The sequence below is a fragment of the Acipenser ruthenus genome, chromosome 4 (assembly GCF_902713425.1).
Source record: "Acipenser ruthenus chromosome 4, fAciRut3.2 maternal haplotype, whole genome shotgun sequence".
NCBI classification, from domain to species: Eukaryota; Metazoa; Chordata; class Actinopteri; order Acipenseriformes; family Acipenseridae; genus Acipenser; species Acipenser ruthenus.
Genome location: NC_081192.1, coordinates 62,173,262 through 62,196,036, shown reverse-complemented (window position 1 = coordinate 62,196,036; position 22,775 = coordinate 62,173,262). Strand labels below are relative to the sequence as shown.

Genomic DNA, 22,775 nt, shown 5'->3' with positions numbered 1-22,775 from the left:
ATGCTTGCAGCCTCTTGATGCCATCTCAGAAAAATGCAGATATGTATCCACTTAGGCAGCTGGAACTAAACTGAACTGGTGGGCTTAAGGCCCCTGTATTTATACTACTATTTATATTACTAGAAAGTTCTAGAAGTTAGTCCAAGTTTACTCAGCACTGAATCTATCTGGAATGTTCTGGAAAATAGGTAAATTTCAAAATACCACTGTCCTGGTGTGGCAAAGTGGCTAGTGAAGGGGAACAGGTGTAGCGGTGATGCGATGCAGGAGTGACAGGCAGACAACGGTATACAGTGGGAAAAAAGTGCTTTATTTATAATCCAGGTCTGGTGACCGTCAACTAATAAACCCCCGGCTATACACACCAATGTGTAAAGCACGGGATAACAAAACAGGGCATAGTCCCGAACAAAAATGAACACACGGTCACCAGTCCTGGGTGAGTGCAGTCGTGCTGGTGCTTAGTGCAAACACAAGTATTTCGTGACGGTTAGTGCAGTGGTGCTCCGGATTGTGCTGACCCTCGGCGACAGCTCCGGAGATGTGCTCCAACTGTCTGGTGGAGTAAAACACAAACAATTACCACACAGACAAACACAACACAAAACACGTATCACGTCTCTTTTTATTATTGAGAGCTCCTCTCTCAGTCCTTCTCTCTCTCGCGCTTTACCCAAAACTAAGGAAAAGAACAGCGTTACCCTGGCCCCTATATGTAATCCCGCATGATATCTAAGTAAACGGTTGCAGCTGCCTTATTACTTGCAGCTGCGCCTCGTTTACCTGTCAAATCAATACGGTCTTACAACAGAGTCTCGCTTCTTTCCAGGCTGACCCACTTCCCGGTCCCGGAAACAAACTGTCAGGCCAGCCCTTCCAGATACTTCTCCTCCCGTTCTTTAGTGCCCTCACAGGTCGGGAGGAAGATTTATCACCAGAACTCATTGTATTTCTGTCACACCTGGTCACTAAAGCAAAGTTTGTGGGGAATAATAGCCATTTTCTATACTTTTGAGGCATAAACAATTAGGACATTACACTTACTACCCAGGAACAAAAAAAAAAAAAAAAAATTGTTACACGGTGTTATATATCCTCATACCCTGTAAAGTAATGACAATATCAACAGCTTTCATAATGTCATGCAATTACAAGTGAGTATAACAAATAATACAATATTTTTTGCTATATACAGCAATGGCCAAAAGTTTTGCATCACCCTATATAATTAACTAACTTTACTTCATAAAGATGAATGAAACCTGATGAATAAAAAAAAGTTACGTAAACATATTAGTGACTCTGCAGCTGCTGCATAGTTCACACACCCTAGTCTCTGTAAGTCGCCTTGGATAATATATATATATATATATATATATATATATATATATATATATATATATATATATATATATATATATAATCTTGATGTCAGCCACTTTTGCTGGTTACAGCACAAAGGAACAAACATGTAATGGCAGCCTAAATATAACAAATCTTGGCTACACTGAACTTTGGAAGATGAAGACAAGATGAATACCAGTCTCATGAAATCTGTAATAAGCGTAATGGGCATCCTTAATGTAGGAAGCTATATGTTCACGTTCAACACACAGGACCTGACTGATACAAGCAGCTGTGTGGACTGAGCGCCATCTTGAGACTCTGATCGATGGACAAGAAGAACACATTGAAGCATATAAGTGAACTATGGCACAAAACACAGACCAGGGAAATGGGTTCCAATCTACAGATCCCCTCTTCTGAAAGAGAATGCCTTTCTTTTGGGTAAAGCAAAGGAAAAGATAATGCCTCTGGCTTCTAGACTACTTAGGCCTTCTCTACAGGCTATTTGTTTGACTCACTTTTAAGACAGGGTGTGGCGGAGTGTCCCGCCCCTATATTTATATGTGCACTGTGTTTTTATGATTTGTATTATTGTTTGTGGCGCAGATAAAAGTGCTGCGTATTTGTTATTGTTTTTTATAGTTTAAAAACCTCGTGAGGATGCGTGATTGATCAGCTAGTGATTTATTTAGCTGGCTGACAGTCACGCATCCTTATTAAACTTGTGCAGACGGTGACCATCTCCCAAGTTAATTCATTGATTAATTGTTGCTAATCGGGAGATGGTCACTGTATATAAATTGCAGCTCTCTACCCTCAGGGGAGAGTGTATAGGAGTCAGAGTGGAGAGAGTGAGGTGAGAGAAAACAAAACCTAAAAACAACTGCTAAACATTATTTGTTTATTTGTTTGGCCAACATGCCCTTTTGTTTTGTTGTCTGTTTAAACCTTTTTGTTTGTTTTGTTTATTTAATAAATACGCTGAGCACCATTGCGTTCAGCTTCACCATCGCCATCCATTGTTTGGTTTCCGTTTACTTCCTAGTCCGTGACGTCACCAGTCACACACCACTCAACGACAGCTCGGTCACATAGGAGTAAGAATTTTCTTTATCATTCTATATGGAAAAGCTGGTCTCAATTACTGTAATTATTTTCAAATGTGATGAAAAAAATGGTTTAATAAAGCATTTAATTTTTTCATGTATCGCATATTCACAGAACTATGATGTTTCTAGATCTTGAAAACGTTCTTGAGAATAGTCCCTAATAAGTCATTCTGTGCTAAGAATCCTGCACTTTTGCTATCAAGTGTATTCATTTTATTGTATCCAATCACAGGACAAAACCCCAGAGAGCGTCCCCTGGCTGTGTCCCGGTTGTCAGTTAAGCTTTAACCACTGGTCCAAGAGACAAAGACAGACACAGTATAATAATAGCTTCTCCAGAAGCATGGCAAACAAGTGGGACAAACAGATTGCTATTGATTCTGATCCAGTAAATACATTCAACTGAAGACAGTGAGAATGATTCTACTACAAACATTCATCATGGAATTGTATACTTTTGTCTTTAGTATTATAACATATACCACCATTGTTTTATAGTTATGGATGAAATAGCTAGTAACGAATACAATGTCAAATCTGTAATAAAGACCACCTTTATAGATGGACCACTATACCTGGGACATGGGGCCATGTTAAATAACCTAAGACCCAAAAAACCAAAAAATCAAGATTTTCCTTTAGATGATTATATGGTTTTGACAAATGTAACTTAGCTAAACAAATACAATAAATGCAGGACTGTAATTTCTGCTACAGTACTTTGTGTATGCTTAGGTATCCAGTCCCATCAGTAAAAAAATAAATACAAATAAAACATGCTCAGTGCTCTTCACCTCCCACCACAGCTGTTAATTCCAAAGTCATCAGTAACATGAAAAAGTTGACCACTGTGACCTATATTCACTGTGCAGTACCTGCACGTAAAAATGGAAGTTATTGACAGACAGACAGACAGGATTCCTCCACATGTTTTTAATCTAAATGGTGCTGTTCTTCATATGCTATTGTAGTTGTTGCATCAATGCGTTCTTTACTGCAAATAATAATTATGTTTTTTATTTAAATTAAACAATCCCTGCCCTGCCTGTAGACATTAAACATGTCTGTCATAATCTTACCCGAATGTGACCCAATCCTTTTGCCTGCACACTCTGACACTGCAATATCGCTATAATCCACCATGGGGCAACAAATGCGTTGTCTCTTTAAAAACTCAGTTCACGGAAGTACAGTCAGTGGAAGGCGTGGCTGGTTTAGAAATATTCTGTCCGTACCGATTTGAAAAACAATTGCAAGCTGTGCTTTCTGCTGTACATTTCAACCACTATTAAACCAAACTACAGTAAGTATTACAACCTAACATATTGAAGGTTTGTGTTGAATACGCTGTTGTCAATGATTATTCAGGTGTCATGCTGCGTGAAGAGCAGGTAACTTGCCTTTATCTGTTAAGATGCGGCTGATTTACAATAAAGTAAAATTGAAGTGGGTGTAATTAAATGAAATTGTATTATTAAAAACTTTTTTTCCCGAATGGCCACGAAGCCACGACTTAAAATTCAGCTTTAAAAAAAAAAATAAAAAAATAGTAGACTGCACTTGGGCCCAGCCTTGAATCAATTTCTGTTTTAAGCCCACTTGATACACGTATAGGCGCCGCCCAAAGCACAAGAAAAGAGTCCAGTTTTGTTTAAATGCTGAATGTGTGAATGTGAATGTACAGGAATGTTTATGTGCAATTGCTACCGAATGAGGTTCATTCATACTATGATAGCTTGTCGTTTCAAAACTACCAAGAATACAGATCGTATCTACAGGTTTACAGATAAGGTGGTCACTGTAATTAACTTTAAAAAAAAAAAAAAAAAAAAAAAAAAGGTGTAAAAAAACACATTTACGGACAAAATGTAGCTTCTTTATTTATCCAAAAGGCATCTTGAATTTACGACTTTGAGCTTTTGTAATTTAAATTGACAATATATTTGTACTAAATGAATAACATGACCGCTTTACATTGGAGAATAGATGTTTTTATGTGTACAAGCCAGCTTCTTGAAAACCGCACAACTCACTATGTGCAGAAGGTAATAAGGGCGAGGCACCCACACAGCTGCTCTGTCTCAGCAAAACTGCGCATGAGTCATTTTTAAAGGCATGTGGTATGTTAACTATAGATCAAAACGTATTATTGGCTTGTATCAAAAAGGATGTATTGGACTTAAGAAAATCAAACTATTGGTGCTGCAGTCTTTAAAAAAAAAAAAAAAAAAAAACATTTTAGGTGTTAAGCCATAGTGAGAACATTTTACATTATTGGTTTGATACATTAAGTGTTACTGAAACCGTAAATAAACTGTATATGTGCCATTCCAATGCATTTTAACATATATTATTATACATTTTGTTTGTCATATTTAATATTTGTAAAAATTCCCCAATTCTCTTATATATATAAAGTAACAGTTTGTGCACTGTTTGTGGTTGGATTGTTTTCGGAAAAATAACGCTGTAGTTATTTTATTCATTCTTATTTCAATTGAACTATATGAGCTGGCTCTTATATGTATATATACACACACACACACACTGACTGTACAAAACATTAGGAACACCTGCTCTTTCCATGAAATAGACTGACAAGGTGAATCCAGGGGAAAACTATGATCCCTTATTGATGTAACCTGTTAAATCCACTTCAGTCAGTGTAGATGAAGGGGAGACAGGTTAAAGAAGGATTTTTAAGCCTTGACACAATTGAGACATGGATTGTGTATGTGTGCCATTCAGAGGGTAAATGGGCAAGACAAAAGATTTAAGTGCCTTTAAACGGGGTATGGTAGTAGGTGCCAGGCGCGCCTGTTTGAGTGTGTCAAGAACTGCAACACTGCTGGGTTTTTCACACTCAACAGTTTACCGTGTGTATCAAGGATGGTCCACCACCCAAAGGACATTCAGCCAACGGCAGGCCAGTGGTCGAAAACGTCTCATTGATGAAAGAGGCCAAAGGAGGCTGACAGGAATTGTGCAGAGCAACAGACGGGCTACAGTTAGTCAACTGACAGTCCAGTACAACACTGGTGCCGAAAGACCGATAAAAGAATGCACAACTCGTCGTACCTTGACACGAATGGGGTATGGCAGCCGACGACCTAACAAAGTTCCACTTCTTTCAGCAAAACACAAGAAACTGCAGTTGCAGTTGGCTAAGGAGCGAAAACACTGGACACTGGAGCATTGGAAAAACATTGCCTGGTCTGATGAATCCCGGTTCCTGCTGTTTCACGCTCATAGGGTATGGAGAAACCCACTCGAGTACATGCATCCATCATGCCGCATGTCAACATTACAGGCTGGTGGTGGTGGTGTGATGGTGTAGGGTGTGTTTTCATGGCACACACTGGGCCCCTTGATAAAAGTGGAGCAACGTTTAAATGCCGCAGGATATCTGAACATCATTGCCAAGGAACAAAAAGGTAAATGGCTAAGGAACAAAAAGGTAAATGTTCTTGAGTGGCCCAGTCAGAGCCCCGACCTAAATCCAATCGAAATTTGTGGCATGATTTGAAGATTGCTGTCCAACAGTGCTCCCCAAGGAACTTGACAGAGCTTTAACAGTTTTGTAAAGAAGAATAGTCCAATATTGCCAAATCTAGGTGTGCAAAGTTGGTAGAGACCTATCCCAAGAGACTCACAATTGTAATTGCTGCCAAAGGTGCTTCCACCAAGTATTAACTTAGGGGGGTGGAGACTTATCCAATTATGATCTTTCAGTTTTGTATTTTTAATATATAATTAGTTTCTCAATAAAAAACTTTTTTCCCCTTAACAGTGTGGAGTATGGTGTGTAGATAAGTGGAAAAAAATCCTCATTTAAATGCATGAAACTCTGAGGCACTGACAAGAAAATGTGAAAAAAGTTCAAGGGGGTGTAGACTTTCTATAGGCACTGTATGTGTGTGTGTGTGTGTGTGTGTGTGTACACACACACACAGGGTAGCAAAGAGATATACAGTCAACTTTGGTTAACTTGACATCCCACGGGGATGCCATTTAATGTTGACTTATCTGAGGTATTGAGTTAACCATGGGTGCACATGAGCCATGGTATTAACATGCATGTAAGTAACAGAACTCACACATTTATAGTATTTACAAGTTTATTTTTAAATGTCCTTATGAAAATGGTTGAAAGAACTGCAGTGAATGAATCAATTATAGTATACAGTACTGTACAAACTCTGTACAACTCGTATAGTTCGATTGAAATAAGAATGAATAAAATAACTACAGCGTTATTTTTCCGAAAACAATCCAGTCACAAACTGTGCACAAACTGTTACTTGTAGTTATTGGCTTGTACTGTCAAATGTACATTATTAGTAAATGTACATTCTACAGAATTAACTCCGCTCTGGAAGTTCAGGTTTTCAGTTATCTGCTAGTCTTTAATAGTTTTTATCCCTTCGGTACCGGTAATAAATGTCGAGTTACGAGTAAAGCATGGTGTCGAATTAAAAAATGAAAAAGCAGGATGCATATATTTTATATGATGAAAATCCAGGACCAAGACTGTCTGTTGAATTAAGTGAAGGTGTCCAGTTATCCACCAGTCTAGTTAACTGAGGTTGACTGTGTTTATATATATATATATATATATATATATATATATATATATTATATATATATATATATATATATATATATATATATATATATACATATATATATATATAATATATATATATAAAATATATTATATATATATATATATATATATATATATATATATATATATAATATATATAATATATATAATTACTGTATATTGTAGTGTAGTTTTCATTATGATATCTAAAACTTACCAACACATATTTGTCTAATTCTCAAAAAGACTCCTTGACATCTGCTTAAAATTGTCAAGTGAAATGATGAGTTTGAAAGTTTATCGGAGAGACACAATGCTATGGCATTTATGGCTGCAGCTGCCAAGGGGAAGAGCATTATTCAAAAACAAAATTCTGATATTAGTCTCTGTTCTTGAGACACTTCTGTAGAATGGGGGTACAGAAGCATCTGAAGTCAATAAAACACATTAATAAAATGCTGGCAAGTGGTGCCGGTGTTTATCAGAGCTACTAAACCTCTCTGTATATACTGTATTACTGCGTGGCCTGCTCTTTTAGCTGAATGGCATGTTTCTGCCTGTTGTAAAACTCTCAGTTAAATAATGAGCTTTGTATTCATCACAGTACATGACACTGGGTTTTGCAGAGATGTGACAGCAAGGCAGAAGGTGGGTTGTATTTGTTTTTGATTAACAGAGTAACACAAGGTTTGAGTCACACTTTATTTTAGCCACACATCAGATTCCAGCTTTCTCTGCAGGGGTTTATCACAGCAGTAATCTGATCTTTGACCTGGGTTCAGGATCAGCTCATGAGCTTGTAGTTGCCAGATAATATTTCACACTAGACTTGTGTGACACAGGCTAGATTAGCAACATGTCGTCTTAGGTTTAAGAACTGGCACCATCTTGTCGATTTCACTTTTCTTTTGTGTAGCTGTCAGTACGTAGTACCTGTAGACCAGGTTTGTCCACTAGATGATGCTGGGTTTTATAACTATTTAGACACTTTGTTAATCTAGTCTGTGTTACATATGCCTGTGGGGAAAGATAAACTGACAACTGGAGCTAGATAGTTCAAACAACTTTAACACAGAGTTGCCTATAGAACATGGATATAGATACAATATTTGAGTAATTTCAATAACAATTTGAAATTTGATTGGAAACATTGGTGTCAAATCAGTATTTTATGAACTACTGTAATTGGATCATTGTGATATAGGGCAAGTGTACATATTAAGCCTACCAAATCTGCTGCGAGCATTTATTTAGATAGCCTATATAGCTAGGAGTTTCTGCCAATAACGAGTGGTGTAAGTGAAAGAGTAACCTCTCATTTGCTTGTTCCTTACTTAATGCCCATCAGTAATATTACTTTTTATAAAAAATAACTTGCAAAATATAATCTGAGACAAAGTATTGGCACCTTACACTTAATATAAGATAATTCAAGAAAACAAGTTAAGCCAATGTTTGACAGCAACCCATAGCTATTCAGAGCAGAAAGGAGACGGGACAGACAGTAAGTATAAAAACTACACAAACTAGAGATGATTTCTAAATGATTTATTTCAGTCAAACTCATATTTTTGGGGAATTCGACGTTTAACAAGCTTTACCGATTTTAATATTGAAAAATAGCAATCCTAATTATAATCAGACTGAAGCACTTTCCAGAACAAATAATGAACGGTAAGCCCAGACTCTCCAACATCGCTCAGATCTACGCAAACTAGTTTGCAAGAGCATGCACTACAGTTGTGACGTTTGTTACAATTATCTTGTATCAATTAGAAATGAAAATAATGCTATAGAAGATTTTTCTTAGTTGTACTACTTGTCTGTGAATAAATGTGTCAAAACTGGTTGGCTATTTTGATTATCACCAAAGTGGGCTTAATCAGTACAGCACCATATGCTATTAATAAGCAGGACCAATAAAAAATATTTACAAAAGATTGCGGGGATATTTGACCAAATTCTGCGGAAAATTGCTGGGGGTATTTAGGGGCAAATTTAATACTGTTACACTCTTTTTTTTCCCCTACTTTTATTTTATTTATACATACAAAGAAGCAGCAAAAACTCAACTTTATTGTTTTCACAAAAACAGAATACCATTTTAAAAGGTTCAAATGAGTTGTTTAGAGTATGTATTTATGTACGAGTGAATGAATGCAAAAAAGTAACCGAGTGTTGTATCTGAATATGTTTTGATAGACATTTTACTTGAACCACCTAAAAAGTGAAACTAGACATAATGCCACATGTTTCTTGAAAATGTTGCTGCATTTGAAATCATTTTTTCAAATGTAAAACATTTGAATAGTACAGTACTTACAGTGAACTCTTCATATGTGTTTAATACTGTCCCTCTGCAGGAGGACAAAGAAGCTGTTGATAAGCACTGGCAGTTCCTAAGGTTACCTTTTGTCCTATATAAGCTTAATGCATGTAGCAAAAATGGATCTGGGAAGGGGCATGTATAAGTATATGAAAGAAGCATGGCAGATAACTAGGAACAAAAGAAAAATAAAGGGGAAAAAGAAATCTGGTGACGAAACTGACCCCGGATCAGCAGTTAGTGGAACAATTTACCTAGAGCGAGAAATGAATGGCTGGTTTGGTACTGTTTTTAATGTTATGATGAAGGTGAGAACAGCATGGGAATTAAAAGCTTCTTTTGAGCTACAGGCTTGCAAGTCATCATCGCATAACAAGGTCGTGATATATTTATATTATATATGTTTAAATAGTTTTATCCCACCTCGGGGAAAAATTGAATTTTGCACAAAAACATGGAAACTAAAGCTAATGTCTTTTGCATTTTATGATAAAGTAAGAAAACAGACAGCAGAAGATCAGCGCTTAACAGAATTAGAAGCTGTTTTGTTTCAATGAAGTGAAAATACATTACCACTAATCTGAAACCTGTAACATGTGCTGTTTACAAAAATTAGAACCCCAACTTTCTATGTAGTCATTTACAAAAAGTACTAATACAGACTTTCTCACTTATATGTGGAACATTAATCTCCTAAATTTGCAATAAGCAATAGTACTCCATTAAAAAAAATTATATATATATATATATATATATATATATATAACATAGTTTTCAGTGGTTGCTGAAGAACTGATTGGCTCAGAAAAAAGTGATATAAGCAGAAACACCCACTGGATCAGCTAAATTTATCAGAGAAACTATGATTTGCTTAAACGAGTGATAATAAGAGGCGATGGGCTTAATAGGTATGCTCACCCTATATACAGTTGGACACAGTAATATTCTGAGTAAGAGGCAAATCACAATTCTATGTCAGCAGATCTGAAATATAAGATTTGGTTATCTAAAATGTAATGTGTTAACATAGCCGAAATGGGACTGATATCCACAAATAAAACCTGATCCACTCCCCACATCTGTGACAAGTCAACAGATACTCTACTTCCTGTCCAGTTTAGATATGAATTAGATTCCAATTCATGATGGAAATGTCAGAATTCACAACCCCAATAATATTTTTTTAAAAATTGACTCTATATTACTTGGTGAGGATCTATTAACTTTGTGCCAATATAAGTACTGTTCCTGCTTCAAGATCTGCTGGTATGAAGTGCCAACATGTAATATGAAATACTAATATGAAAATCTTATGTAGTAACATATGAGCAAGGATATTTTTATTACAATTTCCAAAGTGCTAGAACTACTGTATCTGATACCATATCTTTGTAAGGAAAATATCTTCAAAGTTCTGCAACTAGTAGTACTGTATGAGGACACAAACAAACTTCCCAGTACTTAATATGAAAAATGCAAGGTAATGCTGTTGTCTGTTATGTTCTTAAGCTATAAGAAGTGGCATTGGCTCAGGTGCTGGAAGGTGTCTTGAGGCTTGCTAATCCATGGAGATTAATATGTCATGCAAGTGGTGTAGATTTAGCAGAGGATTGTGCTGAATGTGATTATCTACAATGTAATGGTGGCTCACACCTTCTAAATGATTGAAGAGAGAAGCCGACTTTCAAGAATTTGGTCTGTTGCTAAGCACCCCCATTCATTTTGTTTCCTTTCTGAAAGACATGAAGCGTTCTGGACTTTGGGGGGAAAAAAATGTCCTTGGTTTAAAGCGGCAATACAATATATTGTAACCGATTAAACTAAAAAAGTCTAGGCGTTGACCAAGAGGTTGTGGCCTTGAGCTTTGAAATCTATACATATCAACCCAGAGTAATACAGCATCCAAGAAAACTGGGTGCAGTAGCTGTAAAACGTGATTTATAGATGTGTGTTTTGGAGCATTGGTCAATATACTCTGTAGGTCACGTTTTTGTACTTTCTTTCCCCTAGGCTGCTGATCATGGAGAGTTTGGCCAGTGCAAACACCAGCTTCGCCCTGGACCTCTTTAAGAAGCTCAGTAATGACAGAAAAGCAGAGAACATCTTCTACTCCCCCCTGAGCATCTCCTCCGCTCTGGCCATGGTGTATCTGGGGGCTCGGGGGAACACAGCCTCTGAGATGGCACAGGTATGTGCTGCTCAAGCATTAGAAGAATTACAGTTCTTAGTTGTTTTCAGACCCCTCACACTTGGGCCAGGCCAGTTGGTGTTAATTCTGTCCAGAGGGTTCTGTATTGGCCTTTTCTCCCCTGGGGTCCTAGTAGAATTAACTGTATTGCCTAAACATATCCCTCATTAGACTGTACAGTGGCATATTATTATATTAGTTTTGTTATTTAATTAATAAATAATTGAGTAAGCTGCCATTAAAGAAACTCTGCCATCTTAGGTCTGTCCTTTTAAAATACTAGGCAGCATAAAATAAAGACTTGGAGAAATGGCCAGCTTCAGAATGCTTAAAGACAATTTCAGAGCAACTCAGATTTCTCTGGGGAAAGTGTCTCTCTGCCCTTCCCACAAAAGCTAGGTGTGGTGCTCAGTAGGTACAAGTTCAGTTATAGCAGTAAGCTGCTAGTGTCATTGATCATTATACTGTTAAAATGCTGCCATAAATCTAACACTGTTTGGGTGTGGTTCCAGCTTTAGGGAATGGCATGTGCAGGTCTACATTGTACTGTATACAGGGGTGTAACAGGTCGAGGAGCCCTGTACATGAAAAGTGGGCAGGGCAAAGCCCTGCTGTTTAAATATATTGTTTATTTTATTTATTTGTAGAATGGGGTACCCCTCTGCCTCTGTGCAGTTTATTATTTAGTATTTGTTTTGTTTTATTATTATTATTATTATTATTATTATTATTATTATTATTATTATTATTATTATTGTTATTGTTATTGTTATTGTTATGGTTTATTGTTTTATAAATATAGTGGAGTAGCCGTGCGTTGTTTTGTAATTGCATTGTTTAGTAGTGTGGATGGGAAGCCCCATCCACAGTAATTAAAAACCTTGTGCAGAAGGTGACCGTCTCCCGAGTTTAATTAGTTGTGTAATTGTTGCTAATCGGGAGATGGTCACCTGTATAAAAGCCTGCAGCTCTCTGCATTCTGGGTGGTGGGTGTTCAGAGGAGGAGCGGGAGCGAGAGAGAAGTTGAAAAGTAAAATTAAATACAGGATCAGTGAAAGCTACTGCCCAGCCTGATCGTATTATTTGTGTTTGAGATTTGTTTTATTTTATACCTTTTCTTTTGTGCTCTGTGAGCAAGTCTTTTTGTTTAAATATTTATTTCGATTTTTTTGTTTGTTTAAATAAACGGCGCTGCAGCGTCTTTTGAACTGCAGCACTGCCTGTGTGTCCCTGCATTCTGTCCTGATGTCACCAGCACGCCCACCCTGGCACAAGAGGGGTTATAAAGTGCCTGAATGTATAACATGATATTTTGTCTTAAATCATCTGTCACCTGTGGAACTTTATTTCAATAAGTATTGCACTTCACCCTGTTGTTTTTAAAATACTGTATTTCTATGGTGTAATTTTCCAAATGGACAAAGTGTATTTGTCTACAGAAAAGCTACATTAAAAAAAAATGTAGTTGAGTACATGCAAGTAAAAACAACCGAATCTTAAGCATGGTTTCTGAGTGGGCGTGCATGAAGCCACAATCTCACCTATAGTAAAATAGAGGAAGAGGCTCCTTAGGTAAGCTGCACATTGCGAAAAAATGGTTTATGTGGTTTGAATAAAAAAAAAAAGGCGTTGCTTATCTAAACCAAACAAATGGCAAATGCTGTTGCTTAGGTTGCTTAATTTATTTGACATCTGCAAATAAAACTATATTTACATTTCAGTTGAAACCCATACAACAAGTTAACACTCCCACACCTCCCTCATCCTTATAATTCTATACATTGCTATGGCTTACCCTCATCTGTAAATGTTGTCATATTTATCATCCTTATCCAAGACGCACAAATAATCTTTGCAACCAAATCAAGCAATTTTGCTACAAATCCACACCCAATCTTGTATTCTCCATTGAGTTCCACTGCAGCTTGCAACAAATATTGTAAACAAGACAAAACTAATTCTGTGGAAAAATAAAACAGTACATTTAACTGATTGTCTAGATATACAGTATGTTCAGCCTCCTGCACTGCTCAACACACAAAACCCTTGATTAAAGTAACCTTATACACCTTTATTTTTTCTTTTAAAACACATTTTCATTGTGTTACATGTAAATACTGTTCAGAAACATCAAGCGTTCACGTCCAGCAATCTTTGAAAAAATGCAGCTGTGTCAGCATGGAATCATCAAGGGTGCAGAATTCTATAGGGTACAGAAATCTACCATATGTAACACCTGAACTTACTTGTATGCCAAAACACTGGCGATTTCTCTGCTCTGGAGAAAAGGACATTTTCTTTAATGAAGTAAGTCAGTATCCACCCGATCAACAAAAAAAAAGGAAACATTGACCCTTTTATATAACTTTTTTCAACTTCATATCGTGTTCCTTGTTTGTTTGAACTGTTGCCTTTTTATTCAGTAAATCAGGAAAAGTCATTGTCGAGCTGTGCTACAGGATTTAATGTAGGCTTCAGTTTTTTTCTGGTTTTATTCTGAAATGTATTTAGCATATCCCCTCAGTTTAATTTTCTGTCAGATTCATTCAGTTGTTCATAATAATTTCAAACCAGTGGCACTGGAACAGTTTTTAAAGTGGGGGTGCTGAAAGCCATTGAACAAAACTGTAACCATGATGGAAGTCATGCAAAACCAGGGGGTGTTACCGCACCCCTAGTTCCAGCGTCCCTGCTTCAAACTGAGAATTTTACCTCTTGTAAAAGGGTGGAGGGCTAGTTTTATAAAGGCTGTATGTGTGTGTGTGGCTGTTTGTTCAGGGGTAGGGGGCTGCTTGCCTAGGTCCCAGTGGTGGGTTAATCCGGCCCTGACTGTATAGCTAGGGCTTCTGATTTAACCGATAAAAAATTGATGAAATGTCCCGATTTAAATATATATATATATAAAATCAGTGTATAACCAATAAACACCAAAAAATGGAAAAAAGAAATGGTTACTCAATTCACATTGACTTCACCCCTTTCCCATTAAAAAAAAAAAACTACCTTTCTATGCAGTGGGGCAATGTCCCTCCTTCCTGACTCGTATCTATCTATCATTCATTCATTCTGAATATTTTAAACTCACCCCCAACTACTGAGTGGCAGCAAATTCTGCATTTCTATTGGAGACACCATTTGCGAGATTTAAAACGCGATTACAATTGCAGTAGAAGGCTTGTTCGCAGGATTTTAAAACAGAATTGAATGAGAATTTAAAACAGAATTGAATGAGAATTTAAAACAGAATTGCAAAATGTAAAAAAATGTCTAGACACACAAATATCCCTGTGGCAATGTGCCCCGCCCCTGTGTGCATATTATGTGTTGTGTGTTGCGTGCGTGTGTTAATGTTGGTGTATAGTCATTGGTACACGGGATATAAACGGGTCTGTGTAGTCCGTTTTGTTTGCCGGTTTATTTTGGCTCCAGTGCCGTGTACTGTTTTGTGTTTGTATGTTACAACCTTTTTATTTTGCTGTTCTGTTTATTAACCAAACCACACCTCTCTGTCGTTTTATTTCCTGCTTCTGGTCTGACGCCACCCACTTCGGCCATCTTTGTGACAATCCCATAAGAATGTGCCTGTGACCATAAGGATTTTGTTGTGGAAGACAGCAAAGGAAAGAAAGTACAACTAAGTGTGCAAGTACTGTCTAGTTACTACTATTGTGACAGAAAAAAACACACAAGCATTTTGGAAAGCAACTGAAAACTTGAAAAAAAAATGATTTACATAACTCAAATAGCTAAAAATAAGCATTGAAAAATGAAATAAATAAAAACTGAAAAACAGAAGCCCTATGTATAACCTTTATGTATTATTAGGCTTCCAATTCTGCTTTTTTTGTTAATTCTTGCGTTCAACTTTAAATCACAATGAAAGTCACAATAAATGACATACTCATGCTCAGGTGTATCTTTCCTAGACTGTATTATTGGTTGATTATATTAAAATAATCCAATCTCTGCTTCTGATCAAATACATTTTTTTTTTGTTTTTTTTAAATGCGCACCCAGTGTACATGCTGATGACTGTCTTCCAAGACCCAAGGGTGAAGTTTGTATACTTGCCTGTGTGTGCCCAAGGTTTCCTTGATAAGTGAAGAACTGAAGGGTCCCAAATATATATGACCACTACCTGCTGTGCTGCTGGATGGTTAACATTACAGCTTTACATATATGTGTAATATTACATGTGTTCATAATGTTACTTGTTTTAAACTGTAGGTGCTTCATTTTAACAAACCGAAAGGAGATGCGGCTGCTGCTGGAATGCAACAGAAAATGCAAAGGCCTAGGTGGTATATCAAAGTTACACAAACTTTGGCAATGGTGGCATACATTTCTAGTTACTGGAGCAAGCTTTTGGGATAGGTGGGGTGAGGTTAAAAGGCAAAGCCTTAGGATTTATTTTGTGTTGGCTGGTGCTTTTTTTTTTTGGTTAATCAATATCAAATAACACATGAGGTTTATTGTTTTTGGTACATGATAGGTCTGGCTGCTTATATGATTTGTTTTTGTGAATTGAAAATTACTTTGTTGAAATTCAATAGATAGAAATAATATTTTAGTTTGTAAAAAGGTGCTTGAAAAGGCAATCCAAAGCTGGTTTGCTCGGTAGCAAAAAAGTCTGCGTTACTAATAACTACTTTCTTGGGAAGGTACAGGGTCTGTTCTTGACATGTTGTAGATGCTTGAAAGCTGGCGGGTAATAACATAACTGCATCCTTCAGCTGTTTTGTGTTTTTTTTTTTTTGTTTTTTTTTACTTTGTTTTTCTTTAAACCTCAAGTACATGATCAGATGTACTAAGTTTTTGTTCCAAACTGGTACTCTAACAAAAGAGTAAGAAAGAGTAAGAAACATTCTTAAATTTTGTTTTTATTATTAATTTAAAACTGGAACAATATCTTGGTATATCTGTCTAATAAAGATGGAAAGCTGAATAACTCTGCTCTCTTTGGTTTTGTACAACAGTCCATCTGCTTTAACAAATCTAAGGATGATGTGCACTCTGGATTCAGCACGCTGATCTCTGACATCAACAAACAGGGCGCTCCCTATAAATTGTGTTTGGCTAATCGTCTGTATGGAGAGAAATCATTTGACTTTGTCAAGGTAAGATTTTAATCTTTTGGGCCTTTAGTTATCAGTAAGGTAGTACTTTATTGATATTTCTGTACTAAGGCAGTGAACACAAACCTTTTTTTTAAAAATATGTTTATAAGGCCCACGCTTTCCTACAATATTGCATGAAGAGATGTTTGCCTTTACCAAATAATATTCTTGGTCAGGGAAGTGGTACTACAATGTAATGATTGATTTAAATGCAATTGTATGACTGTAACAGGGGTGTTCTGTTACGGTGTGGGTATCCGCTAAGAAACGAGGGAGACACAGAGGGTTTGACGTTTAAACGCCGCTCTGGCTTCCAGATGTTATTTACAATCACACAGGCAGTTGCAGTGGTAGATGGACACCATTAGGCTATGGCAATGGTAGCCCTCGTGTGGAAGCATATATACAAACATGTACATCAAAATACATTTTTAAAAAAAGCACTTTTCAAAAGAACTATATATTTTAAACATGTAAAAAAATAAAATAATGCTAGACGGTTGAAATGGACCTAAAACTGCTCTGTTATTTTCAGCAGGTGTAATTGGTTATTGATGAAAGGCTATCAGGGACAGGGAATAACCTATTTTGAATTAAGGAGAATAAATCAGCTTTAATAACAGGTAGTTGAAGTGAGATATGTGACAATATGTGCAAGTATTTGAACTATTTTTTATCCCAGATCAAAATACAGTACTGTCTAACAACCCCTTTGTGAGAGGGCGGGGGGGAATACTGCCCGTTATAATACTCATTAATTTGTCTTACATCACAAAACATATGTTTATATTATCTCTTTATAGCAGGGACTGTTTCTACAATACCTTTTCTGATCATGCTGTAAATTATGAAGCTGGTGGAGCACAAAGGGAACTTTGATTGCATCCACTTCTTCTGCAATTAGAATTTCTCTCAACACCACCTCCATTTTGGTTCTGCTCAGAACTGTTGTTAATCTATCAAAGCTGTCCACGCTCCATCTGCACAGACCGTGACGTTACGCGCAAACTCCCGTCTGCAATCTAGCCAGCAAAAAAGTGTCGTGAACGCACCCCCTATTCTAACAGTGCAGTTATCCCGTTCTGCACATGGTGATAACCTGTAGCTCACCCAGGTGATGTGTGCACACACACACACACACACAGTCGTCAGGATTCTTCTCATTCACCTCCCGGCTCTGCCATATCTAGCACACACTTCATTTAAAACTTTCAAATTAAATACATTTTATTTACAAAAAAAACAGAAACATAATTTACAGGGGCAGGCCTCAGCCTTGTCACAATAACCCATTGGCAAAAAGGACCCATTCCGAAGCTTTGATATTGTGTAGCATCGAGCTTCATATTAGCATGAGTGTAATAAAGTACCTGGAGCACCACTGTGAAATATGTGTCCATTTTGTTGCAATTGCTGTGGTAATAATTGCAAAAGATGCATTTCATTAATCGTCCTCGTGAGAGGAACTTATTTCAGTATATTTCACAGGCACCTAATTGAGTTTAAGCTTTTCATATAATGCATTCATCTTAAACAAACAACACAAATTAATATGGCGGGTGACAAGCGTTCTCATTTTACTTCCTGTAGGAATTCATTCAGGACACCAAGAAGTTCTACCAGGCTGAGCTGGAAGCTGTTGATTTTGTAACTGCATCAGAAGCAGCCAGACAGAACATCAATTCCTGGGTGCAGAGCCAGACACAGGGTGAAATAACATTATAAAAACTTTAAGTAGATTTAATTATTTTAGCAAAACTTACCTTGTTATCCTTTATGATTATCAAAGGACTGGTTTCTTAAAGAATAACACTGTACACAGTGCTATACACTACAGCCAGTAAAGTGAAATCTGTGTTTGTTATTGACCTGTTTATTAGATGGGAGACTCCAGTTATTTTCTCCAATTATCTTCAGAACAAAAACAATTTATGTTAGTGCTAATTTACAATTACTTTATGTATTATCATGTAGACAAAATCCAGAACTTGTTGGCTGAAGGGACTGTTGATACTCTGACCAGACTTGTCCTGGTGAATGCCATCTATTTCAAAGGAAACTGGGCGAAGAAGTTCAGCGAGAGTGAAACAAGAGAAAGGGCTTTCCGACTGAGCAAGGTAAGCAGGTTCTTTGTTAAAGATTTTACATGAATGGTGTGCATTTCCAAAAAAAGTTATGTTCTTTTACCCAAGTAGAAATTATGATATATGGAGTTTGAACCTTTGTCTCAAAAGCAAGTGTGATGCCTATTGATGCTATAACTTGTCAATCTTTTTTCTGATATTTATTTACAGAATGGAACAAAGCCTGTGCAGATGATGCAACAGAAAGCCAAGTTTAACCTCACATTCATTCCTGAAGTGAACAGTCAGATTATAGAGCTCCCATATGTTGGCAATGAGCTGAGCATGCTCATCATCTTACCTATGGGCATTGAAGACGATTCCACTGGACTGGAGAAGGTAAGGAAGGACAGCTTCTGAAATTAGCAGACATCCAATGAAGGAATCATAACACTTTGCAGGTCTGTTGCAGTTGCCTATGAAAGGCACCATTAGTGACAATACCTGTTTTACAACCATTCCAGATGTCAACACCAAATAAGTATCAGTATAACTCTTGGTTTTTACTTTTGTGTGATTTTTAGCTAACATGTAAGGTTATGTTCTTATGACGGGGTTCAGCTGCACTGATTTGATTAATTATGTAAGATTTTGGTACCAGAGGTGGATTGCCTGTACCTTTTGAATGATGTGTGAATAGGTGCCGAAGTTGTAGGAAGAAGGAAGAAAGCACAACAATTGAAGTCTGAATCACAACACTTTATTATGAGTCTCTATGTAAATGCATTCAAATACATAAGCAGCAAATATAACACTGAAGGTGGCTATTACCCCAGATTCTAGTGGGAGCACAGTCTACAGGTGTCTGACCTTCAACAGTAGGTAGCTTTGAAAAACATCAGCTAGCTCTGTGTTTTGTCCTCCCAAGTCTGTGTTCACTACCCAACCTTTTTATCTGCCTTAATTTCTGTCTGAGTTGTGTCATCCTGAAGCTGCTACTCAGTGACAGCAGGTTGAGCTGACATTTCAACTATTTCTCCTGATTCACATTCCCATGAATATTCCTTACCTCTCCTGTCTCCAACATAGATCTTGAATATATTTTGGCCTATCTTGACTTGGCAGGCAGTTCTTAACAAAGAACAGATGAAAGGTCTCAGACATTACATGTATAAAAAATGTTCAGTTCTCAGCCAGAAAGAGTTAGGCATTTAGCATGATTTATTATAAGTATATTAAAATATTAAAATGGTTAAAAGTACTAGATGTCACAATTAATATCTGATAATACACTGTTTTATCTTCCCAAAACTTTAACAAAACCTTGTGTGCAAAATGGAACCAGAAGATGCAGCTGAAAGAACAATGTTGAGGCTAGATGGATAGTGTTTACTTACAAGCATAAATATGCAGAATAAAAGTACAGAATAAATTGTCAAGCATATCAATAGGTTGTAGAGAGTAATGACATCAGGGAGTGGGAGAATGGTCTCATCATCGGCAGGTAAGATCAAGACCCTTTGCATTGAAGGTTTGACACAATCTTGCCCCTATTGAGGATGGGTCATGGTATGCAGAAGCCAAGATTGAAAGGATAAAGACTCCTTCCACAGAGACACTAACACAAAAAGGTGAGAGGTAAGCTTGGTGCAAGATGTTGAGGAGAGAGCACTCTTACAGCTAAAGCACAGGTCATTTTGATAGGCTTGTACCATTTAGGAGTTGTACTGCCCTGAACAACAGCAAGCTTCTATTTAAAACCAATGCTATGTGACTTTTAATATTGTGAAAATACCAAGAGGGGTTTGTGGTCTTTCTTTCTGCAGCTTGAAAGGGAGCTCACCTTTGAAAATCTCATGGAGTGGACTAAGCCAGAAATGATGGGCAACACTGAGGTGACCGTGACCCTGCCAAAATTCAAGCTGGAGGAGACCTATGATCTCAAGTCAGTTCTGACCAGCTTGGGCATGGTAGATGCCTTTGATGTCAACAAGTGTGATTTCTCTGGCATGTCGTCCGATAATGAGCTGGTGCTGTCGAAGGTGGTGCACAAGTCCTTTGTGGAGGTGAATGAGGAGGGCACAGAGGCAGCAGCCGCCACCGCAGCCATCATGATGCTGCGCTGTGCGAGGATCCCTGTACACTTCAATGCTGACCACCCATTCCTGTTCTTCATTAGGCACAACAAAACCTGCAACATCCTCTTCTATGGCAGGTTCAGCTCTCCTTAAGTCTGCACTTCTGTAGAGTTGGTCAGCCTTGTATACAAGTGCTCTGATTTTTGCCTTCCACCCTTATATCTTATCACACAATACAGTGCTCCCTCGCGATAAGGCTCTTAATTATAATGCTTGGATATAACGCTCCTAAATCATGTCCCCCAATTCTTATACTAGTGATTCATGCAATATTTCTACAGTACTGGTGTTGTTCAAACTGTAAACAACTTCTCAGTCTAACTTCCGTTTATGTCTCTCCCTTTTGATACAGTATCTGAACTGAAGAAAAGCTATTCTGGCACTGTATAACACATACATCCTATTCAGCAACTAAATAAATATTAGGCCTATTACGGGGTTATCTTTCCTAATGTATTTACTTTTTTGCTGCGAAAGGAGCTGCAGCTTTCTCTGGGAGACGAGATGCTTCGCTTCAGCTCCGCTCCGGCAGCCGAACCTGGGGCGAGCCCATTCCCTTCTTCCCCTCGCCCAACCCGCTCTCCTTCTCGCACTTGGTTTGCTTGTCGCTTCAAACAGAACTCCCGACTGCTGTTTAGCCAGGCTATTTATAGTTTTAAAACTGCTAATTAAAGTGATACCTTTTTTGTTTTGTTTTTTTTTTGTATAAAATATATGGCTTGATTACATGGTGCTTTATGCATGGTTAATTCACTGAGTTGCATTTTTGCTTCACTATATGTGCATTATAGAGAGGGAGTTATTTTATTTTGTATTTTAGTCAGATGTGTGTTGTGATGTGTCCTGCTGCGCCCCCCACCCTCTTATTGTGTGTCCCCTGAGACCCCCGTTATAGAGAGGGAGTACTGTATATAAAACCCATAATGAAGTGTTCTTTATAAGGAAAAGGGTATTGAAAACGTGGATGATGGAGCGATATATTACTGGACTGCATAACTCTGTTTTATAACCACAGTATGTAATCTTCACTAGTTCTGCTCAGAGTTGTAATAAAGAAGCAAGGCTTTAAACATGCATTACATTCTTACATGTCCTTTTTTTGCTGTTGATATTTTTATTGTTCCAGATTTTATTTTCACTTATGTATTAGAAGTCAGCAGTGACTCTATCCCTTACAAAAAAGTACTATAATGTTACTATAAAAACACTATAGTACTGTAGCTGTAGAGGAGACCGGGGCAAGTTGGAAAACACTGCTTGTAGGACAAACGATGAAATAAAACAGGCTGAAACTTTGCACCATAGATAACTTTGGTTTGTGCTTGTTTTTACAAACAACGTGGATTGACAGTCAAAGTTAAACAAATTTGTTACAAAACGGGGCAAGTTGAGACACGGCGTGGGGTAAGTTGAAACAGTATAGAATAAACATGAAATGGGCAACATGATTCCATTAAAAACACATTTATTAAGGGACAATGCAGAAAACACTAATTTAATACATTAAAATGACTGTTATAAAATATAACTTAACAAGTGTGCAATAAAAATATATTAACAAGAAAAAAAAAACATTTAATGAAGCCAGCTGATTCCAGCCATTAAAATATACCAATTACTGTTTCTCATGCATGTGTTTTAATATGCATTTCATACAAAATATCAATGGAAAGCTTTTATTTTTTTTTAAAGTTAAATAATAACAGTAGTTTTACTACTACTATACACATAATAATAAATATAGTATACAATGTATGTCTCCTACTATACAGACGTGCTCAAATTTGTTGGTACCCTTACAGCTCATTGAAATAATGCTTCATTCCTCCTGAAAAGTGATGAAATTAAAAGCTATTTTATCATGTATACTTGCATGCCTTC

The 22,775-nt window shown here is 37.1% G+C and overlaps 2 protein-coding genes across 2 annotated transcripts in view; both read left to right on the top strand.

Moving 5' to 3' along the window:
- The window catches only part of LOC117970115 (serpin B6-like), a 28,911-nt gene extending 26,549 nt beyond the window's left edge, over positions 1 to 2,362 (top strand). The window contains exon 7 of the transcript XR_009328502.1: positions 1,617 to 2,362. The gene's annotated coding sequence lies outside the window, so the exon portion shown is untranslated. The remainder of the gene's footprint in view (positions 1 to 1,616) is intronic.
- A 1,253-nt stretch (positions 2,363 to 3,615) lies between these two features.
- Positions 3,616 to 21,970, top strand: LOC117400247 (serpin B6-like). Its single transcript, XM_059022624.1, has 7 exons — positions 3,616 to 3,759; positions 11,399 to 11,576; positions 16,553 to 16,693; positions 18,284 to 18,401; positions 18,668 to 18,810; positions 18,988 to 19,155; positions 20,583 to 21,970. The coding sequence occupies exons 2-7, from the start codon at positions 11,409 to 11,411 to the stop codon at positions 20,985 to 20,987; spliced, it is 1,143 nt and encodes a 380-aa protein (XP_058878607.1). The 5' UTR covers positions 3,616 to 3,759; positions 11,399 to 11,408; the 3' UTR covers positions 20,988 to 21,970.
- The last annotated feature ends 805 nt before the right edge of the window (positions 21,971 to 22,775 follow it).